This window comes from Aotus nancymaae, unplaced genomic scaffold (genome assembly GCF_030222135.1).
Source record: "Aotus nancymaae isolate 86718 unplaced genomic scaffold, 86718_ANA_hifiasm-v0.15.2.pri h1tg000046l, whole genome shotgun sequence".
Taxonomy (NCBI): Eukaryota; Metazoa; Chordata; class Mammalia; order Primates; family Aotidae; genus Aotus; species Aotus nancymaae.
In genome coordinates, this window is record NW_026988460.1 from 24730323 (window position 1) to 24745266 (window position 14944).

A 14944-nucleotide genomic window follows, 5' to 3' on the forward strand; every position below is an offset into this window, starting at 1 on the left:
AGAGAAACTCTGTCTCAGAAAACAAAAAGCGAACAAAAGCCAGCCAGACTTAGCTCCATGAATGGCTGGTGGCTGTGAAGACAGACAGGGCTCAGATTTGGGGAGAGTTTGAGGTTGAATCAATGGGACTTGCTGATGAATGGAGTAGGGGAAGACAAGACCCACTACTGACTCCAGGGCTGCACAGCTGTCAGGGTGAGCAGCTGAGGCCCCGGGGTCCACACAGCAGAGTGCTCTGTCCCCACCACAGCATCAGTGCTAAGGAGCTCTCCTGATGTAAATGTCTTCTGTCCCGTAGTCGAGTTCTGGGAACTCATTCCCTTCCCTGTTCCCACACCTTTACTATGTAGCTGGGCAGGTCCTCTTGGTAAGAGGTGGCATCTGCGTCCCTATACCTTGCATCTGGGCTGGCCTGGACTTGCTTTTGCCAGTAGGACATGGAGGAACTAAGTGTAGTGACGCTTTGAGCCAGGTTCTCAAGAAGCCTTGTAGCATCTGTTCCCACTTTTGGAGTACTTCCTCTCTGATGGAAACCAGCTTGGGCCAGCCTGCTGAAGGATGAGACCATGAGGAAGAGGCCCTGGTCTTCCTAGCAGAAGCCATCCTAGAACAGCCTATAGACAGCTGACCCCAAAAATATGTGGAAGATTCTGCTAAACTTAGCAGGACCACCAACATGACCCATAGTTGACCATAGGTGTGTGAGAGAGCCCAGTAGAGACTAGAAGTGCCCAGCACACCCATGGACTCATGAATAATGATCAATCCATATTGTCTGGAGGTGGTGAGTTTGCGGGTAGTTTGTTATTCAGCCATAGCTCACTGACATAAATCCATAAGCAGGAAAGGAGCCTGTCATCGAGCTTGGGACATGGGCTCCAGTCCTGTGCTGGTCAGTGACTTTTCGTGTAAGTGGGTCCTGTAGCAGGCTCTGGAGCACCATCAGGGAGTGTGGTTCTGATTCTAGCAGGTCAGGGAGAGAGTGTGGGCAAGGGTTGCATGTGGGTGGCCCTGGGTCTCATCCTCCCTGCAGCAGCACAAACAGACTCTTCAGAGGCGTCTTCAGAGGAGTTTGTCAGGTGGGAGAAAGAAAGGTGAGTGTTCCAGGCAGAAGAGACAAAGGACAAGATGTACAGGGAAATGGGACCACTGTAATTCTGTGCTGGAGACAAATAGGGTGTGGTGATGAGAGAGAGGGCATGTGAACAGCTAGAACCTTGTCCGGCAGAGTGCTTATCTCCTAAGTGGCAGGAGATAAGCTACTACTGCTGTGCAAAAGGCCACCAGCATGGCAGGTGCAAGGTCACTGTGGGATAAGGAACTTGGACTTTACCTACAGGACAATGGGAAGCTGTGGGTGGTAGTAGCTATGGTGTGGGTTGGTCTGGCCAGAACTTGGGGTATGAGTGGAAGCAGGGAGACCTGGAGGAGGCCTTGGCATTCTTTCAGGTTCTCACCTGAAAGAGAAAATGGTGGCCAAAGGAGGTGATGGGCAGTGAGGAAACTCATGAGATGCCCCAGGAAGAAACTGCCACAGCTTGGCAGCCTGTTGAAAGTGCCTGGTGATGGGGAGGAAGTTGACAATGGCAATCTGCATCTGGCGTGGACAGCCTGTGTGGTCTACAGCGTGAACCTTTTCCCTCCATCTTCCTCAAGCCTCTGTTTGAGGTGGTGGAAGGCTCAGGTGATGATGGCTCAGATGATGTGGAACAGTCCAAATGATAGCCTTCCTTCCCTTGCTTCTGGGTGGTGGGTCATTAAAGAGGTGAGACTGGTCAACTACAGGACAATGGGAAGCGATGGCTGGTGGTAGGTATGATGTGGTTTGGTCTGGCAGAGCTTGGAGGTCTGGCCAGAGCTTGGGGTATGAGTGGAAGCAGGGAGACCTGGAGGAGACTGGTCACCTCTTCAAGGCCCCACCATCCAGAAGCAAGAGGTAACAACCTGAGACTGGTTGTCATCTGTTAAGTGGGAGCAAGAGGCTTCCTAATGTCTTGGACTTGATGTATGCAGGGGACAGCCCCACCTCAGGTGGAAAAAGCCTCCCCAGGACTGTCCTGACCTTGGGCAGAAAAGCCTTCTCAGAACTGTCCTGACCTTGAGTGGGAAAAGCTTCCCCAGGATGGGAAAAGCCTCCCCAGGTCTGTTCTGACCCAGGTCCTGCAGAGGGGCTGTCTTGCTAACTGGCAGGGCACCCTCTGCAGAGGGGTTCAGGCACTGGCTAATCTCCTCAGGGCCTTTGTGAAAGCCTGGTTCCTGCTCCATGAAGTCCTGAGCTAGTGTTAAATTCAAGTCCTCTCTCTCTCTCTCTCTCTCTCTCTCTCTCTCTCTCTCTCTCTCTCGGGGTGTGTGTGTGTGTGTGTGTGTGTGTGTGTGTGTGTGTGTGTGTAGGAATTTTATCCCTCTTAATCCCCTCCCTCAAATTATTTTGCTGCCTCCATCAGTGCACTAAGTTGGTGCAAGGCCATCCCCAGGAGGCACACATCCTGGGCTTGGTTTTCTTTCTGCCAGACTTGCTGTGTGGCCTTGAGTAAAGCCCTGCCCCTCTCTGGGCCTCAGTTTCTCCAGTTCTAAAACAAGAGATGAGCCCAAGTCAGAGACTGTATGCTGGTAGCATAAAGGCCAAGTTCAGCCTGCAGTCATGTTTTGCTTCATCTTCATGGTGTTTGTCAAAGTATTGAAAAGTGGGAGATTTTACTTAAAAACCTGGATGTTTGTCCTTTCTTGAAAAATTGGAGGATTTGACCATGAAGAGGCACACATTCCCATGTGGCAAAAATGTCCTTGTGTTGAGCAGCTCACTTTATGAGACTGGGTTCCTGCTAAGACCCCAGGCATCTGCTTTCTCATCACTATAGTCCTGGGCTTTCTGATGTTTTATTCAGCCTCTAACAATTTTGGCCTTTGTAATGTCAATTTTGTTGAAAAGCAACTTTAGGAAAAGACCAGAGGGGCTGGTGGATACCTCTGCCCAACACAGAACCAAATATTTATTACCATAAGCCATGTTTGAAGAATCCCATAGTTGTGGAGAGAATAGTGATAATAATAATTAATAATATTTCACATTCATCCATTGCTTTGCAACTCAAAGTTCCATACAGTCATTACTCGGAGGGTCCTCACAACAGCCCTGTGAGGTAGGTGTTATTATTCTGATTTCACAGGTGGAGAAACTGGGGCTCAGAGCACAGCTGAGTGGGGTACCCAGATAGAGGACAGGCCCCAGGGTTGGGAACCTACAGTGAGGAAAAACACAAGAATGACTTTTCTGAGGTTGCGTTTACATAATTAGCATTGAACACTCATCTGGAAAGGCTGGTCAGAATCTCCCCCATTCCCAGGTGCTAAGGAGGTCCGAAGCAGAAGTGTTGCAGGATTGGGAAGCCACCCTGCTCATGGCAGACCCAGTAGGTTTTCCAAGGCAAAGATAAAATGTGACCTGTGGACTCCCAAGAAACTCCTCACCTACCTATCTGTAGGTGTACCTACTTCATCCACTCACCTACTCTCCTATCTATTCATCCATTCATCCATCTACTTATCTATCCATCCATCCATCTGTTTATCCCTTCATCCATCCATATATCCATCCATCCATCCATTTATTCATCTACCCACCCACCTGCTTATTCATCTACACATTCACCCATTCACCTACCTCCAACCATTCACTCCATGGCTCCTTCACATGCCCACTCCTCCAGACACCCAAGTAAAAGAAAAATGGGGGAAAAAGCGTCCAACGGAAGAAACCAAGTAACCATCCAGTCACTTTTATTTGCCCATGCTATGATCCAGGCTCAGTGTGGACATTGAGGAATCAGACACAGCCTAGATACTGAAAGGCTCCTAGCAGGTGGGGCCACGGGGCTGTGGTCTCAGAGGTGTCTGATTTTCACCCATGGCTGTGGGGACAGAGTTCAGAGGTGCCATCTCTTGGTGGCTCAACACAATCACACACAGTCTCTGCTGTCTGCCTCACACCACCAGCCCCCATATGCAAGCAGCGACCCTGGGGAGCAGCAGATGCAAAGGCACGCAGCTCCATGCCTGAGACCTGACATCCCAGGCACATGGAGAGAAACAGACACTTGGGTAGCCTGGAAACACACAAACACATATACACAGGAGCACAGCAGAGGCACTAGAAGGCACCAAGTCATGTGGCTACCTCCAAGTCCCTAAGGACACACACACACGCAGAAATGCAAATGGACACATATTAGAATACCCCCAGCCTGCTGGAGGACAGCTTTCAGGCTGAGGCTCTGGGCGTAGCTGGACCCAAAGCAAAGTGGGCTCACTCATGCCTCTCCCTGCTGCTCGGCCTTGGGAACAGGATATCCAGGAAGCCCAGCTGGGCCCAGCTGCTCATCAGCCCCTCACCCCACCTTTATTTTGGCCCCTCATCTGAGGACTGCATCTCACCTTCTGGGACACGTAGGCAATGGCAGGTGTCTTGGTGAGGTATGGGGCTCCCTGAGCAGGCCTCTGCTACATGATGACGGCCAAGTCCCTGTGACGGGCACCATGACCACCCACCACAATGACTCATTTTGAGGCTGCTACTCAGTGGCCCTGCTTGAAAGGCCTGAGCTTAACAGGCTGAGGCCGGGGATTTGATTTCTTTCCCAGCTAACACAGATAAGATGACGCCTCAACCCCAGGCATCCAGGGGGAGCTTGTGCCCACTTGGCAAACAGAACTCAAGAATCCAGCTGTGTGAGGGGTCCCGTGGGGCCTGACCCCACACCCAGGCATCGCCCCTCCTTACCCCAAATTAAGTACCAGAATTAAGAAGAAGCACAGGCCGTGGAATGATACAGCAGACTCAATATAAATAAAATATTCATATAAAAATAGTCTCTTACAAAATATTCTCTCTTATCCAGTGGCTCACTTTCCGAAAGATGGAAACTGCTGGGAATTTATTATTATTTTTCCTCTCTATATATTCCAAACTGGATTTTTCTAATGGTGACATTTGAACTTGGTGGGGCTGGGGGGCAAAAGGATGGGAAACATACTCTGGAAAAAACATCTCCAAATCTAGACCAGCTTAAATTTCTGGATAAGTAGCAGCAAACAGCAAAAAAATATAAACGTGTGTGTATATAGATCTATATATGTATAAAGGATGCCTGCTTTTGTACTTAAACATCTAGTACTGCGGGGGGTGGGTACTTGCAAAATCAACTAGTAGAAATGTCTGCATAAAGAATAGTTATGTACAGTTTTACACGGCTCCTCGTCCTAGCAACAAAATCATCCCGCTAGGAAAGCAAGCAGTCCACTTTGATTGCAGAAAACGGATCCCGACGAGGTGGAAGAATTCTTTTTAATTAAATAAATTAATATTATTTTTATCAGAATAAATTGTTAAATATTGCTATGGTGAGGCCCAGGGGTCCAAAGTTCCTGCTGCAAAAGGCTTCACTCCAGCCGCAGAGGGACCTGGGCTGTGTCTGGGGGAGGGTGGAGCAGCATTGGGTGTGGAACAGAATAGCTGAGGGCTCTGAGAGATTTTTTTCCCGCAGATACCTGCAGGAAACCCAGGAAAAGTACACTCCTCAGCAGAAAAGACAAGCTCAGAATTCCTGTGGTTCCCTGTGAAGATCCAGGCCGTGACCTGCCAGGGAGCCCGCAGCTTGGAAATGGTCCGGTCCTCCCAGCAATCTAACTTACAGCAGGAGGGTGGTGTGCACACGGGGCTCACTTGCACGTGTACATCTCCGTGCGCTCGCTGCACGTGTTGCACTTGACATAGCAGCACCAGTGGAACTTGCAGTTGCACTGCCACACTCGGGCGTACTGGTGGGTGTTGTAGCCACGCCCACAGCACATGAGGTCACAGCCGCTGGCTTGGGGGGCCGTCTTGTTGCAGGCGCGGCCCTGGGTGCCCACGCTGCCGGTCACCGGGTCCTCCTCGCAGTAGTTGGGCGACTTCTCGATGTACACCAGGTCCGTGTCCATGGGCTTGCGGTAGGACAGTGGCTTCTTGATCTTCAGGAAGGTGGGCCGCTTGTTGCGGCTGGCGCGCACGGGCTCCACGTGAACGGCCTCGTTGTACTTGTCCTTGAGCACGTAGCCCAGCTCCCGAAACTGTGGCAGTGTGGTCCAGCACGTCTTGGTGGTGCACGAGCCTGATACGCCGTGGCACTTACATTCCAGCTTCATGTTCTCCTCCAGGATCTGCAGGGGAGGGCAGGGAAGAGCACAGCACAGGTCACTGCAGGCCAAGGCCAAGCCCGCCCCACCCCTGCTCCACCTGGGTCTGACTTTAGTTTTCTTTCTTGTGTGGGAAACTCAGACCTGGATTTCAGGCCCTCTCACTCAAGCCTTTGTGCTGTGCAAGCCACCTCAGCCCTCTGTGCAGCAGTTTCCCCTTATGTAGAATGAGGATAACAGTAGTGCTTAATCATACTCATACAATGAAATACTACACAGCAATGAGAATGAATGAATTGCTCACACATGCACAAAGACTGGATCTGTGAGAGGCAATGTTGAGTGAAAGAAGTTGGACACCAAAGAGGATATACTTTATGATTCCATTTATATGAAGTTCAAGAATTGACTAGTGGGCGTTCTTCATTTAAACTTTATTCACCTACAAAGACAGTGGACTAGAGTTGGGCCATGAGCCATATTTTGCATACCTTTGTTTTAGAATAGCCCAGCAATAAGAGAAGGCAATATTTTACCCAGTGTACAGGATATTCAGGTTGTTTTTAGGGTACTTATTTAGGGTACTTTAAAAAATTGTTTTTCTTTCTTTCTCTTGCTTTCCTTCCCTCCTACCTCCACCCCTTTCTTCCTTTTTAAACTACAAAGAAATATCTTTGGGACTAAAGCTTCTCTTCCTTCCTCCTCCGTCCTAAGACACGAATTGAGCTCCTACTGTGTACCAGGCATGGAGATGGGGATTTCCCGGTGAGCACAGTTGCTTGGTCACTGTGTATGAGCATTTTCATCATCCTTCATTCAGGTCGTCAAATTGCTTTTGCCTGTTATATCATGAAAGAATGAATGGATGAAGGGGTAAGTGAGTGGACATTTATTAACCCCCTGCACACACACTGGCCCATGCCTTTATGTTTGGCATCTTATTAAGTCCATGAAGCTAGTATGATTATGACTCCTTTTTATAGAAAAAAACCTTGAGGCTCAACTAAGTCTCAGAGCTGGTCTGTGAGACAGTCTGAAGCAAGGGGCTTGGAGCTGAGGGGTGAGTTCAGTGCCTGCTGGCCACTTAGTTCCCATGTGGTGCTGCTTTTCTGGGCCTCAGCTCCCTTAACTCTAACATATAGGGAAGACAATTCCATCTTTTCTGCCAAAATCAGGGTGCTGAAACAGAATCAGACATTCAAGAAACACTCACTAGTCTTGCCTCTGGCCCCAGTCCTGTTCAGGATGCTGGGGATTCCGAGGTGAAAAGATTAAGTCCCTGTCTTCTGAAAATTGGGTCTGTGTTCAGGGTCCTCCTAGCCCTAAAAGCTCTGCTTCCAGGAGTGGTGACCAGTATTTGGTCAATAGAACCACCAGGGAGGGAGAGCCACCACATTTCAACCTCAGTATCTGCAATCAATGAGCCAGTGATGCCACAGGCATCCAGGGTGTTCAGGAACAGGACTGGCTGGTTGAAGGCTCTGGTTCCAGAACACCTGGCATCACAGAACACCTCCTGTAGGCAGCACTGTCCCAGAACCCCCACGCATGCAACCCACGATGGATAAGCAGTCCATTCAAATGCAGGCTGTGTCCCCAAAACAACATAGATATCCCTTTTGGTTGTCAGTGAGGAGATAGTTCCCAAATGTCCAGCCTGTCTTTCTGCCTTGGCTTAAGTAGTAAGAGAAAGAGCAAAGACTTGGAGATGTGATGACACAACTGGGGGCAGAGTTAGGCAGCTGTTTCTGATGCAGTCAGGCCCAGTTGAGCTGGAGGCTTTGTCACAGAGATGCCTGGGGGATGCTCAAAATGGATTCCGACAATACTGAGTTTTGGCGAGCATACGGAGCACCTGGAATGCTCAGACACTGCTGGAGGCATGCACACGTGGTACACGTATGTTGGAAACCCGTTTTCCAGTATCTAGTAAGGCTGAAGATCCACATGCCTATGACTCAGACCTTCCATTTCCAAGACACATACTCTAGAGACTTACACTGTGTGTGCAAAGGAAACAGGTTCAAGAATGTCCACACAGCAATGTTCATAATCGCTCTGACCTGGGCACCATCCAGATGACCATCCACAGTGAGTGGAGAAACCACAGCGTGTGCATTTCAACAGAACACAATAGGGCAGTGACAATGAACAGCTCTAGCAAGCCACACTGACAGGGACTAACTCAGAAACACAGTGTGGAGGGACAGAAGCAAGTCAGAAATGATTTCCACAGAGTGATTTCATTTGGATCACGTTCAAAGGCAGGCAAAACTGGATTGTATTGTTTAGGAGCCCATCCACCAATATCAAGACAAGGTCAGCCCCAGGGTGTGGAGGGGCTGTGGTTGGCCAGAAGCACCCAGTGGTCTTCTGGGGGTCCTGACAATATTCTGCTCCTTGATATGGGTTATGGTTACATGGATCATGCTTTGTAACTGTTCTTTTAAGTGAACAGGGGTGCTCTGTGCACCTTTTCCACATAAGCAATATCTCAATTTATAAAAATGCAATGGGTACAATCAACGGCCCAAAAGCACATGAGAAGATGTTCAGTAGCACCGGTCTCCAGGGAAAGGCAAATCGGAACCACAACCAGATGCTCCTTTATGCTCACGAAGAGGCTAAGACAATAACAAGTGTCAGCGAGGGTGTGAAGCCATCAGAACCCCCCTGCACTGCCGGTAGGCATCTGAAATGAGGCAGCCGCCCTGGAAAACAGTCTGGCAGCTTCTTAGAAAGTTAGTCACAGAGTGTGTGACTCAACAATTCCACCCCTAAGTGTATGCCCAAGAGAAATGGAAACATATGCCCACAATAAAATGAGTATATGATTGCTCATAGCAGCATTATTCACAACAGCTAAAATGTGAGGGAATAACTCCATCAACTATTAATTGATAAACAAAATGAGGTATACAATGGAATGTTATTCAGCCATAAAAAGGAGTGAAGTACTGACACACACTACAACGTGGATGAGCCTTGAAAACATTATATGCTAATTGAAAGTAGCTAGACGCAAAAGGCCACATGTTGTGTGATTGCATTTATATGTAATGCCTAGAATAGGCAAATCCATAATGATATGTGAGAGATTAGTGGTTGGGGGAAGAAGGGAAATGGGGAGTGGTGGCTAATGGGTAAATGTTTCTTTTTAAGGTGACAAAAAAGATATAAAATTGATTGTGGTGATGGTTGCACATATCTGCGAGTATATATTAAAAGCCACTGAATTGACACTTTAAGTGGTGACACTGTATGACATGTGAATTGTACCTCAGTAGTTGTTTTCTTAAAGGCAATGGGAAGCCCCTGGAAGGTTCTCGTGGGAAAGCAATACCAAGGCTTGCGTGTTTCCACATCTGTGATACCGAGGGCTTCTACTGTGGTGGGCCCTAAGCAATGGCCCCAGTGCAGAAGGCGGCTCCAGGGTCCTGGGTGGGAGTCGCTGCCCCTCCTGCCCTCTTGGCCCCCGATGTGGCCTCCCTGTTCCTCTGAGGCCACTGATGGCCTGACGCTGTGGTAGTGTTGAATGGGCCCCAATCAGGTGACATCCCGCCCGCTAGCCCTGCACACTCTGCATTTTGAGAGCTGCAGTGACTGCATTATGTCCACATTAAGCCAGGCATAATCACAGCTGCCTGGCCAGGGCTGGTCACCAGATGGGCACTCAGCCCTCTCCCGAGGCAGGGAACAACAGCAGAGGAAGTGTATAAGGGACAAAGCTGCACTCTTTGCACCTCACTGCTCGAGGCCAGGCTCCTGAGCTGCCCGAGGGACCTTCTGAGCTCCTTCCCCACTTGAACAGCCTAGGCTCTGTGCTTAAGTGTCAGGAGCTCTGAGGGCTTTCAGGCTCAGGCTTTAAGATGACACGGCTCCATGCAGCTTCTCAGAGCCTGGCACACAGCAGGTGCACAGAAAACGCCTGAAGGCAATTCACCAACAGGGTGCATTCAAATCACTCCACAAACAGTGTGTCCCAGGCCTGAGCAATTGTCAGTTGAATGTTCAGAGTCCCACAGGCCCTGCCAGGATGGCCAGGCATCAACCTCCCATTGCTGGATACAGGTGAAGTCGAGAGGATTCAGGGAAAAGCCTTGGCAAAGCAGGGGGACAATCAAGGGGCTTGGAGCAGTGGCAGAATGTCAGTATTTTATGTTGGCGGCTGCACCATTGGGTTGCAGGTTAAAGACCAGCTGCATGAAACTGCTAGAGTTGGGCCGGGCGCGGCAGCTCACGCCTGTAATCCCAGCACTTTGGGAGGCCGAGGCAGATGGATCACGAGGTCAAGAGATTGAGACCATCCTGGTCAACATGGTGAAACCCCGTCTCTACTAAAAATACAAGAAATTAGCTGGGCATGGTGGTGCGTGCCTGTAATCCCAGCTACTCAGGAGGCTGAGGCAGAAGAATTGCCTGAACCTAGGAGGCGGAGGTTGCGGTGAGCTGAGATCGCACCATTACACTCCAGCCTGGGTAACAAGAGCGAAACTCCATCTCAAAAAAAAAAAAAGAAAAGAAAAGAAACTGCTAGAGTTTGCCATTTTGCCATCTTGTGATGCTGAGATTTCACAATACATGACAAAAATAAATGAGGAAGTAAATCTGTGAATCTGGTGTCTGGCCTCAGTAGGCCCTTTCAGACAGTCTGGCCAGTGGAAGGCACTGGCAGCGAATCAGAGGACAGAGGAAAGTTCTAAGAGTTATTCCCCCTGCTTGCTCCCTATGGGGTCCTTCAAGATGTCTGCATTCCCCTATCAAAGGTCACAGCTCCTGCAGGGAAGTCCTGTCTATACAGCCCCCTGGATTCTAGCAGCTCAGCCTCCCCTGTCTTCAGGCCTAAGGAGTAACAGCTCCCCAGTGTAGCCAGCTCCAGGGTGCTGCACCATCTCTTTGAGTTCCTTTACCTTTGTTCTGTCTTATTAGCAAACTCTTTCTTTTTTAAAATAGCTTACTGCAGTACAGTTCACATACCATACAATTCACTCATCAAAAGTGTACAATTCAATGGTTTTTAGTATATTCAGAGTTATGCAATTATCATTACAATCTAATTCTGGAACATTTTAGTCACCCCCCCAAAAGAAACCCCCTACCCATTCCAGTCACTCCCCATTTCCCCTCTTCCCAGTCCCAGGCAGCCTCTAATCTACCTGCGGTCTTTGTAGATGTGTCTGTTCTAGACAGATGTATTTTATAAATGGAATCACGTTGTATGTGGCATTTTGTGTGTCTAGCTTCCTTCACTCAGCATCAAGTTTTCAGGGTCTGCACATGTAGCATGTGTCCGAATTCTCTTCCTTTTCATGGCTGAATAACATACCTTGGTACAGGTATGCCACATTTTATCCACACATCCATCGGTTGTTGAATATCGGTCTCTTTCTAAACACTCCTTAACTTCTCAGTCTGAGTGTGCCTGTGGCATCCAGCCATGACCACAGTGGATACACCTGGCTCCTCTGCAGCAGGGCGGAGCCGGGCCCCACCCTCCTGGCCTCCAGGCCCGTGTTCTCTCCGCAGCAGCCACCTCCGCTTCAGCAAGCTCACCCTTCCATGCCTCTCGGCCCTGCACCTGCCGTTCCTTATCTGGAAGGCCAATCTTTATCACCACTGCAGACGATGGCCCCACAATCCCACTACCGAATATGTACCCTGTGGGGAGGCTTGTGCTTGTGCAAAATGTCAGCCTCACAGAGGCCTTACCTGAAATAGCCAAAGGCCAAAAGAATCTGAAGATCTGCCAGTGGGGACTGGATATATAAATTATGGCACATCTATGAGTTAGAATGTCCTATAGCTGCTAAAGAGAATGAGGTGGCTCTTACTAACCGGGGATACTCCATAGTTAAGAGAGCAAAGCGAGGTGCAGAAAAGCTTGCAGCATGGGAGCTTGTGTATATGAGAAAGAAGACTCATACATGTGTGCTTGTAAGAGCACAGGGTATTTCTGGAATTATATGAGGGGAATTGGTAAGAGCAGCTGTCTCTGGGGAGGACACCGGTGCCAGGGTACTAGGTGGACAAACAGGAGCCTTACTTTTCATGGGATTGTCTTTTGTAGTATTTAAATCTTCTGCCACATCAGGAAAAAAGTCACCTCTTCACAAAGCCTTCCCTGATTGTCAGGATAGACAGTCACTCCCTCATGGTTTCCGAGTCTGGCCTGCGCTGTTAGAGTCCTTGTCTCTTTCGCACTGGGATGCTCTGCCTATCTGTCAGCATCCCCCCAGGCCAGCAGTTCTTTGTGGTGGACACAGAGACAGAGCATCCCAATTGCCCTCCAAGGGAGGACTTGCTTCACAGCTACAGGTAGTGGTATGCTGCCCAAACTGGCTCTCAAAAAAAAAAAAACCAAAAAGCCCTTGTATGTAGTGTTTCCCAATTTCTGAGGAATAAAGTAAACGCTCCCACCGTGACTGACTTTAAGCCACCGACAGTTCAACAATTGACAAATCCCTGAATATTTAGTAGTGGGTCTTCCAGCCCAACAGAGTGGGCCCCAACACACCATTGGCCTGGAAGTGTGATTAGCACACAGCCTCCAGCTGTCAGGTCCTTCAGGGTGTGGGGCCCTGTATCTGAGGACCGAGAGAGTCAGGGGTTTAAAGGTCTGGCTGTTTTAGCCAGAGGCAGGCCACTGTGATGGGCAGGACCGAGTCCAGCACTCCCCATCAAGGCTTTGCTGGCCAGCATCCAAGCTCGAGTCCTCCCTCTGTCCAGCCCTGCTCCTCCTCTTCCCCTTTATACAGATCCCCAATAAATAGCTGGGACCTGAAACTCCATGTCAGCCTCCGCTTCCAGAGAACCCCACCTGCCACACTCCTTGGGCCCCAGGCCAGGTCATTCACCTCTAAATTCCCAGCCTCTGACGAAGGACTTTGCATGCAAACGGTGCTGCCTGGTGTTTGTAAGGGGAATGGGATCTAGGGCGTGTCTGTCCACATACGCATTCACTCATGCACCTGTTTTACAGTGAGCACCTACTGTGTGCTATTTGGCGTCGCCCCTGCAGGGGAGTCCCCAGGAGGATGATGACACAAGCAGATGCTGTTGCGGTCTTCTCTGAGCTTCCAGTCCCCACCTTCCCTGAGTTTGCAGTCCTTGCCACCTCTGAGCTTGTGATTCCAAATCATAAGTAGCTATGGAATTAATAATTCCCCTGCATCTAATCATACACTGTAAGTTCTATGAAGGAGTGAAAGTGACAGAGAAGGAAACTTGAACCTGTGGGAGCTGCTCCTGTGTGCATCTCAAGGAAGCCTCCCCCAAGAAGGCCGGGGCTGAGCTGGAGTAAGATAACAGGAGGGATAACTTAGAATTGGCCAAACTCAGGGAGATGGGGAAAAGGCATTTCAGACTGGAGAACAGAGCAGAGAACCAGAAGAGGGAGCAGGCTTAAGGAAGAGCATACGTTGAGCACATCGTGAGGACATTTCAGGCACAGTGAGTGGCCAGGAACAAGGGCACCTGGGGAGTAGAAGGGTCTTTTGGTGCTACTGAAATCTGACTCCAGCCAGCTCAGGCACCTACAGAGGACAATATGAGTGAAGTGCCAGGCAGACTTCAGTTCCTTCCACAGAATAAAACAAGCGGCTGAAACCAGCCAGAAGAGGGCTAAACACCTACAGTTTTTGATATCTAAAAAACTGATTGCAAAATCACAATATGAGAGAGACTGAGAAATATTGAAAGTAACCACAAGTTCAATATGAGCTAAGAGGCTACTAAAAAGCCAACACTCGGGGGCCATATTCACTAAGGCCTAATGCCCACAATAAAGGAGGGGATAGTCTTGCTATGCAGTTTTCAGAATGGGACTATGCCTCAGCAGATGGAAAGAAACAGAGCATGTCTACAGGAGAGGGCCGGAGGACCCACATTGAATGAGCTGGAGCTGCTCAGCCTGGAGAAGGTAGTTTCTGGGATCCCTGGTCACTACTCCACGTGCTCTGCAGGCCTGACCCAGGACAGAGAGAGCAAGAGGGACTGTGTGTCCAGAGGGCAGAACTGGGACCCCAGTTGATGGCTGGAGTCACAGAACAGTAGATTCCAGCTCAGTGAGAGGCCAACCTCCCCAACAATGCTCACCAGGGCTCAAGAGCATTGCTGGTGAGGTAATGAGCTCCCTGTCCTGGAATGTGTGTAAGCAGCAGCTGGGGTCTGTAAAGGGGATTCCTGCACCAGGTTGGGTGGGGCTGCAACCCAGAGCATTCTCTGCCTCCCAGCCATGCCCCAAACCTGTCTGGAGCAGCAGGAAGGATTTTCTGCACCACTGGAGGGAGAAAAATCAATCTCTTTCTGACAGATCCCCCAGGAAGTGCCAACAATGTACCAGGTGCTGCCCAGAGCCCGGAATTATTCAGGGTGGGGTTCTCAGGCCTGGGAGGGGCCTGGAGAGAAACTTGGCTCCAGAAAATTCCTTGATTCATAATGCCAAATAGATACTATCGAATTCGGCACTTCTGGGCCTGTCCCAGACCCTCAGGCTGCCCAGGTGACTTGGGGGTGAACTTCCTGAAAGAAGGAAGGAGTCTTGGGAGGGGGAGGTCAGACAGCGACCTCTGGCTCCCATAGGGTCCATGCCACATGGTGCTCCTGTGACTGGAAGTAGTCGCCACCCTCCATAGCATTCTGAGGGACATCTAATTTTAAAAATCAAAAGCTGCTTCCCAGCGTTAAACACACTGCTCACTGTCATCCCTGCCCCCAGCACCCACGGCAGGCACCCTGAAGCACTGGGCGCTCCGGGATCGATCCTGCACTCCCC

At 49.7% G+C, this 14944-nt stretch overlaps 1 protein-coding gene across 1 annotated transcript in view; it reads right to left on the reverse strand.

Moving 5' to 3' along the window:
- Window positions 1-3760: 3760 nt before the first annotated feature.
- The window catches only part of WNT7A (Wnt family member 7A), a 61772-nt gene continuing 50588 nt past the window's right edge, over window positions 3761-14944 (reverse strand). The window contains exon 4 of the mRNA XM_012472516.3: window positions 3761-6195. Within this exon, the coding sequence (XP_012327939.1) occupies window positions 5716-6195 (480 nt within the window). The 3' untranslated portion in view covers window positions 3761-5715. The remainder of the gene's footprint in view (window positions 6196-14944) is intronic.